At 47.3% G+C, this 8318-nt stretch overlaps 1 protein-coding gene across 1 annotated transcript; it reads left to right on the plus strand.

The window, feature by feature from the left end:
* On the plus strand, positions 1 to 4785 carry XIRP1 (xin actin binding repeat containing 1). Its single transcript, XM_056485160.1, has 2 exons — positions 1 to 878; positions 1357 to 4785. The coding sequence occupies exon 2, from the start codon at positions 1365 to 1367 to the stop codon at positions 3825 to 3827; it is 2463 nt and encodes an 820-aa protein (XP_056341135.1). The 5' UTR covers positions 1 to 878; positions 1357 to 1364; the 3' UTR covers positions 3828 to 4785.
* The last annotated feature ends 3533 nt before the right edge of the window (positions 4786 to 8318 follow it).

An 8318-nucleotide genomic window follows, 5' to 3' on the forward strand; every position in this document is an offset into this window, starting at 1 on the left:
CGAGCTGCATCGAGAAGGGAGACCTCAGCTATCTGAGGAATCTCCAGCAGGAGTCAGAGATACAATCCCTCATCTCTGCCCAAGCCGAGGAGGGGGCAGAGGAGAGCAGCCCACGGGTTATGCCAGGGGCTAACATGCATGTCTTGCCAAATAAAGGACAAATGGAGAAAGCTATTGCAGGAGGTGAGCCAGGGGCTGTGGAGGGAGCAAAAAAGGGATTTGTATGTGAAAGCACGGGCAGAGAGGGTGTGTTAGAGAGAGAGGCTGTGCATGCAGCAGGTGTGACAGGCACCACTGTGCAATGTCTTGGGAAGTCCCTGCCCACAGCCATGGGAAAGGAAGAAGTTCTGTCCGGAGGGCTGAAGGTGACCACAAAGTCAATCCAAAGGGTTGCAGATGCCAGCAAGAAGGCAGAGAAAGAAGAAACCACCACTGCACATTTGAAAGAACCAAAAACTATGGTAAAAGGCACATTTCCAACCCAAGTGACAGCTCAGAGGGCAGAAGTGGATGGGAAACAGCAGAGTGTGGTGCCTGGGCAGGCCAGCCAGACTCAGACAGAAGAAAAGGCTCTGGGGACTGACCTTCAGGCTGCAATGCAAAGCCTGAGGCTGGCAACAGCAGAAGCAAAAAACATTCAGCACCACGTTCAGAGCAAGTTCCAGAGAAACAGGGAGGAGGTGCACACAGCCTGCAGGCAGCAGACAGTCAGCTCACAGGGCACCACGACCCTCCAGTCGACCGTACACCAGCAGGACTCTTCATCCAGCAAGCAGGAGAGCAGCAGCACTGCCACCAAGACCACCACCACCAGAGTCCAGGAGGCATCCAAGACCCACACAAGCGTGTCTCAGAAGAGCATAGCATCACACAAAAAGGTCAGTGCTTCTGAGGAAGTACAGGGAGGACAACTGTTGAGCCAGGAAATCCAAGTTGTGCCCAGTAGAGATTTTAGCATTAAGGATGGCCTTTATACTGCCACACCTGTGAAAACCTATATAAACCCTTGTGTTGAGTCTGATTACAAAGAGCAATCAGTACAAGAAGAAAGAGATGTTGGTGTCAGAGGGGATGTGCAGACAGCTATCAGAGCACTGCAAAGTGCCGCCACTGAACAGCGCCTGGTAGAAAAGGAGGACGTTGTCCGAGGTAATTTAAAAGCCACACTTCAGTCGCTGGAAAAGTCTAACGTTAATGTCTCCAGAGGGGATTTTAAAGCTGCTATGATATACAGAAATGCAGGGCAGTCCTATTCTGTGTGTAAAAAGAAAAATGAGACTCAACTGGCTAGTAACGAGACTGCTGTAGTGGCTTCAGGGTCACAGGCTGATAATGACTTTCCTCCTCCTCCCTCAGTTGCTGTGATGAAAGCAGAGCATTGCCCACCCTCAACTAAAGCAGCAAGAGAAGGTGCCCTTCCATTACCAACCAGCAAAGATGAAGCCCCAGGATGTTCTGCACTACTCCAGACCCCTCTCCCTTCTCTGTCCTGCAAACCCAGTGACCAGAGTCCTGCAGAGAAGCCCAGGCCTCCTCCAAAACCAGAAACTACTGCCCCACCCAGGAAAAAACCTATTCCCCCTCCAAAACCTGAGCACCTTTTACATGAGGCACATTCTGCCTCTGCAAATAACAGCACAAGCAGATCAACAAAACCCATCCCACCACCCCTGCCTCCAAAACCTTCAGGCTTGAGGGACATCAGCAAGCCAAGGTCTTCCCCCACAGAGCTGGGATTAAACTGTATGGAAGTTCATGAACAATCAGGCTATGAGGAGGTTCAAGCAAAATGCTGCAATCTAGAGACATCTGTGAAGAAGACTGTCACAGTTCAGGGTATAAACCCTGAGAGAAAGATGCCAAAATACACTGCCAAAACCCCTCTTCAAATAGCGGAAGAAAGGTACAAGGCCAGCAAAGGAGGACAAGGAAAGGTAGAACCAGACAGTGCTGAGACCTCAAAGCCAATGAAAAATGGAGTGGTTGGTTTTGAAGTCAAGCAAGGAGTGATGAGTGATAAAGCAGCTGCTCCAAGGAGATTCCCAGGAGAGGTGGCTCAAAGGCAGGGAGAGCTGTGCCAAGAGAAGAATGGGTGCTCTTCACTGTCACCTCCAGCCTGTCCTGGCAGAGCACAGGCACAGGATGTGCCAGGAAAAACTGAGCCAAATACCCCTCCAAAAAGAGGAGATGGCACTGCACAAAATGCCTCATCCAAGGTGGAAAGGGAAAGTGTCTCTAATTCTTATGGATTGTGGGATAGTCAGAGAGTCGTGCAGCAGGTGCATGAGAGGAGGCAAACGTCTCATTCAATGTCCTTCCATCAGCAGGCAGTGAACTCCTTAGAGGAGCACCAGCAGGGAAACAGCAGGCAGCTGAAATGTCCTGACAGGGAGGCAGAGACACCTGCCCAGGAGAAGCCAGAGGTCATTATGAGAGAGAAAAAAAAGAGAGAAACGGAAGATGAGCGTCGGAAGAGGTTGTCAGTACACAAAGAGGAGATCATGAAAGGCAATGTCAAGGAGGCTATGGAGATCTTTGAGAACCTCAGGAGACAGGAGCAGCTGCAGGAGATCTTGACCCGAGTGAGGGAGTTTGAGGAGGAGACAAGCAAGGTGGATGTGAAAGCTCTCAAGAGCTTCTTTGAGAAGGTCCCCGAGTGGGTTGTGCGCCAGAAGGCAAGGCAGCAGGACAAGGCTGAGGCAAAGGAGGACGCTGACAGTGCCCCCTCCGTGGATCTGGTTTTTGAGGACCTGGAGAGAGCAAGTGCTGAGATTCTCCACTTGAAGGAGCAGACGCTTGCCCGCATCCAGGACATCGAGGAGGCCATCAAGAAAGCCATTTATTCTGTTTCTAGCCTCAAGTCTGAGTCAGACATTGCTGGGCTCTCAGGGCTGTTCAAGGAGTCTCTGGGGAGCGCCCAAAGCTCTGTGAGCAGTAGCAATATCCGTAAAATCAGTATTGTTTCCAGCAAAGCCAGGCAAGAGGAAGTCGTGCTGGAGACAGGGGGAGCAGCATCTGTGGAAAGCGCAAAGGTGGCAGAAAAGACAGAGGCAGCCAAAGCAGAGCTCGAGGTGCCCCGCCTCATTCAGTCTCGTGTCAGCTCTCCCTCCTCTCCTTCCTACATCACCATCGAGTCTGCTGCCAGGAAACCAGCAGAATCAGCCAGGACAGCACATTCCCCCCAGGATGGCGCTTCACCAGACTGTCTTGACTCTCCAGGAAAGAGGGATGCTTTTGCTCAGAACAGCTTTAGCTCCTATAACCACCCCTCAGCAGGGTCTGCTGGGCACGACAAGAAACCCTTGGAGAAGAAGCCAGACCCCGTCCAAACAAAAGCTGGGCTGAGCTCCATGAAACAGCACACGCCTGGCAATGCCAACCATGCAGGCAGTGACAAAGAGAAGGGCTCTGTGGACAGCTCCAAAGAGAGCTGCCACTGCGGGGTGAAAGGCAGCTTTTCGGAATACCGCTCCCTGAACGTCCCCAGCCCACAAAACCCACGGAGGCAGAAAAGCATCCTGGAGCTGCAGACAGGGCCTGATGGGTCCAAGCTCTACGGGGCCACCCGGACTGTCATGGAGCAGTATGAGGAAATGGACCAGTTTGGAAACAAAATCATCACTTCGTCCACCACAGTCACCAAGCAATCCGAGACACAAACGTCATCCACATGCGACGTGGTTTCTCATCCCCGCTATGAGGTGTCTGCCTCACCTGTGTTTCGGAGGTACCTGAAGAGCCCAGGTGAAGATTTCCACACCAATGGGAGTTTTCAGGAGCCAGGAGTGGTCTTTGTCACCTTTGGCAACTCCAAGCCAAAGAAATAGGAGGTTCTGGAGAACAAGAGAGGATTGTGTAAGACAAAAGAGAAAGGCCATGATAAACATTTCTCCTGTTTCATCCACATTACACACAGGGATTTGCCTACACCTTAAGGACTTCTCAGGGTCATTGTCTTGGTGTTTGCACACAGGCAGGACAGTGCAGCCTGCCCTGACACTGGAGAACAGCCCTCACCTGGCCAACATGACAGACTTGGTGCTGCACCACAACCCAGAGTCCTGGCACTGTTAGAAGCACAAGGGAAAAATCCATCCATGGGCACCTTGGGGTAATTCCCCTAGAATGTTTGGTGGGGGTTGGAGGTGTTGGATCAGGCTTCTCTGAACTACTGCAGAAGGAAGGATAGGTAGGAACAATTAAAGAACCAATCAATCTGGTCATTGGCAAGCAAACACCTCTATGGTACCTTCTTTTTCTAAGAAGGGCATCCTACACACACACACACACATATATATATGCAAGCTCATATTGATGGGTGGGTTGGATAGGTTTTCTCTTAGTCATTAAGAAAAGAAAAGGAAAAAAAAAATCTTGAGTTGTTGTCACTCTTGGACTTGGGGGAGTTATTTATCAGTTTGTTTTTCAGTTCCTGGAAAGTGTTTGATGATACTGGAAATTGTAAAGCCAAGACCTACAGCTACTATCAATACCATTCCCCCAAAGAAAGATGCTATGAAAGATTCTTGAGTCAGAATGGTTACTGCTTTCTTTTCTTTATTTCTAGAATTGTAATTTATTATTCAGTATACACAAACCCCTTATTTTAGATTTTCCATGCTTTCCTACATGTTTACTGTTTAAACTCATTTTGAGACTTTGTAAAGTGGTTTTTCTTATTATTATGACTTTGTTTTGTACATTCTCAACTCAAGATTTTAGATTTTTGTGGGTTTTTTTTTTTTAACTTCTTTTGCTGCGTTCTGACGGTAAACTTTACCTCTGAAAATACTTTGGTCTGGTCAAGTTTCTTTTGTTCAGTGCCTGTTTCCTCTGAAAATACCTAGAAATCATCTCTTGATGGACCAGTTGAATCACACATAAGTTGCTGGAGGGATTTGTTCTACATCTGCTGTATGGTGTGGGTGGATCATCAGCCCTGCAGCAAAGAGTGTTCATCCTCTTATCCGAAAAATGAGTGCAGGGTGATGCAGACTCCCATTCCAGGGCTCTGTGTAGGTGTGTGGAGCCTGGGTAGGGTGGGCAGACCAGGAAGGGTCTGGACACTTGTGTGTACCCCTTTCCCCCATGGGAGAAGGCAGCTGAGGTGCTGGGCCCCCACAAGCCTTAGGAGGAGGAGCAGCCCTTTACTCCAGCCCTTACTCACTGCTGTGCTCAGCTCACCTCACTCTGAGCTCAGGGAGCAAGGAGATCTCTCCAGGTGTGGGGAATGTGAGGAGCCCATGGAGGGCCTGGATGGTTTCTCACAGAATCACAGCATATCCTGAGCTGGAGGGGATCCTCAAGTCCAGCTCCAGGCCTTCACAAGAAATCCCCAAAATCCCACCCTGTGGCTGAGAGCATTGTCCAAACACTTCTTGGAGCTCAGGCCAGTGCTGTGACCACGTCCCTGGGCATCTGTTCCAGTGCCCAACACCTCTGGGGAAAGAACCTTTTTCCTGACATCCATCATCAAGCTCCCCTGACACAATTCCAGGCCATGCCCTCAGTTCCTGTCACTGTCACAGTGTCCAGTGTCCCTCTCCAGTGTCTGCCCCTCCTCCTCACGAGGAATTTGAAGACAACAATGAGTCTCCCTTCAGTCTCCTCCAGGCTGAACAGACCAAGTGTCCTCAGCTGCCCCTCACAGCTTCCCCTCAAGGCCCTTTGCCATCTTTGCTGCCCTCCCTTGGACATTCTCTAATAGTTTAAAGTCCTTCTTTGTGTATTGTGTAGTCCTTTCTGTATTGTGGTGGCTAGAACTGCCCACAGGACTCGAGGTGAGGCTGTGGAGCTGAGTCCTGCAGCCTGGCTCAGGCTGCCAGCCTCTGGGGCTGACTGCAGCCCTTCTGATTGAGCACCCAGTCCATCAGTCCATCTGACAATGGGACAGTAACTTCATCAAAAAATTAAAAAAAAAAAGTTAATAAGTTAATATTTGCCTTTTTTCCTCTGAGGAAAAAGAGCCCACACTAATGAATTAGAAGTCCTTTAGTCTACCACTCCATGTCCCCAAGCCCATAGTTAGATTTTAAATAACAATTGTCATCCTGCATTATGAACACCTTGTTCAAGGTGTCCTAGACCATGTTGGAGTTCTGCTTCCTTCCCAGAAAAAGATGCATAACCAGAATGCATTGATTTACATCTTGAATCGTGTGAATTTCAAAGACATGCCAAAAGAAGAACAGGGACATAATTTTCAATTCCACACTGAAGGCTGAGCTGGAAGAGCAGATCATAATAAACTGAGCAAATCTATTTTCTGGCAATCAGAAAAAAATAACAACTTAGACCTTCCCAACTCCTCTAGTAGGACCAGTTGCAAAAATAAGGGAGAATTATCTGGAGATTATCTTCAAAATTTTTTCAACACTTCTTTTGTCTCCCTGTTTGTTTCCATCACAGTTTCCATCACATTTATTTCATTTCTCTTGAAGGACAGCTGTGGAGCAATTTTAGTAAGCTGCAAAAGGTTGTTTGGGCAATGAAAATGACTCCACATAAACTCAAATAAACCCAAATATCCTCCACTACCACTGCTTAAAAATACCAATCTTATTGTTTGTGTTTCTGGTCTTAAAGGATTTCTAAATGTCTCAAAGAGCCATTTATGAAGCTAATATCATTTAAGACATGTTTCTTTCATGGTGTTTCCATCATCTAGGAACAGAAATATGATGAGGAGACAGATGCTGCATTATTTCAGCCATACATGGCTCCTTGAGACACTGAAAGAGCTGGAGAGAAAAAACAAATGCAAAGATTTGAAACTCAAACACAAGCTGAAGGATCAGTTCACATTCCCTGCACTTCAGACTTTGCAATAATAAACCAGCAGAGCACATACAAACTTCCAGATCCCAAATGAGTTGTCACAGATTTTCTGTGATTTTGGGGTACAAGCCATGACATTGTTCACTGTTCTTTGCCCTGGTGGGTCTCTGCATTCTCACACAGTAGATATTTTCAAAAGAGAGCAGGATGGTGGAGTTGTCTGGACCAGGAGACAGAGGACACTTGGTATTGTCAGAGCTGCACCTCCTTGAGGGGTCCAAAGATAAGTTCAGGTACAGGTTCTGCTCTTTTACAGCAGTGGACAGGAAAGAGGCTTCATTGGAAGTGCCCACAAAAAGTACAAAAAGTACTGCCCTTCCCAGCTCTGCCAGTTGGAGTAATACTGAACAAGTTTGAGCCACAGTGACATGTCTAAACAAGTCCAGGCTGTAATCTGTATTATATGCACCAGCCAAACCATATTTAGCTGTTTTTCTCCATATTTTGCTGCCTAGTTATTTTTCTGCATATTTTACTGTTTCTTCACATGCTTAGCTGTTTTTCTGAATATTTCTTAGTTTAGACCAATGTTTATAACAAGTGCACAGAATAAGCCATTTTTAAGTGTTTTTCTGCAACTTGTTAAGACTGTTCAAAGCCACTGAAACATAAACTGTGCTAAATCAAGAAAGAAAGAACTAAAAAACAAAATACCAAAATTAAAAGACCCAAGATAAAATTGGGCAGCAAAGTTCTGGACAGTGACCAATCATCATACCTGAAAAGCTCGTGCAAGGCACGTGAACAAAATAAAAGCACCAATCAAAAAATGAGTAATTGCATAGACAGGAGGGTTAAAATTTATAATTAGAGCTAAAAGTAAACAATAAATCAGCTTCTGCATAATCATATTGATTTGCTGTCCAAAAGTCCTGTTTCTCCTACTATAGTCACTGGCCTCCCTGAGGACACTCAGTTTTCAGTCTGAAAGATTCATGTTCACCATGGAATCATAGAATCATTAAGGCTGGGAAAGCTCTCTAAGACCATGGACCCAACTATTAACCCAGCACTGCCAACTAAACCCTGCCCCCAAAAGCCACATCTGCACACCTTTTAAATCCCTCCAGGCATGCTGACTCCACCACCACTGCCCTGGACAGCCTGTTCCAGTGCCTGTCAAGCCTTTCTGTGAGGAAATATTTTCTGATACCCAAACTAAACCTTCCCAGGCACAACTTGAAGCCATTTCCCTTGGTCCTATCACTTTCTACTTGGGAGAAGAGACAACCCCCAGCAGGCTGCACCCTCCTGTCAGGGAGTAGTAGAGAGTGAGAAGATGCCTCTTGAGCCTCCTTTTCTCCAGGCTGAGCCTCCCCAGCTCCCTCAGCTGCTCCTCACAAGCCCTGTGCTCCAGACCCTTCCCCAGCTCCTCAGCTTATCAATAACACAGGCATTTTCAGGCTGACCTCTGCTGCTATATAAAGGTTTTAATTAACACAAGGGAAAAAAAGGCAACAGCTGATAAACCATAATCTAGC

The sequence above is a fragment of the Oenanthe melanoleuca genome, chromosome 2 (genome assembly GCF_029582105.1).
Source record: "Oenanthe melanoleuca isolate GR-GAL-2019-014 chromosome 2, OMel1.0, whole genome shotgun sequence".
Classification (NCBI taxonomy): Eukaryota; Metazoa; Chordata; class Aves; order Passeriformes; family Muscicapidae; genus Oenanthe; species Oenanthe melanoleuca.

Excerpts from the sequence above, each read along its gene's own strand:
- XIRP1 (XM_056485160.1), top strand. The coding sequence starts at position 1,365 with ATGAAAGCAGAGCATTGCCCACCCTCAACTAAAGCAGCAAGAGAAGGT.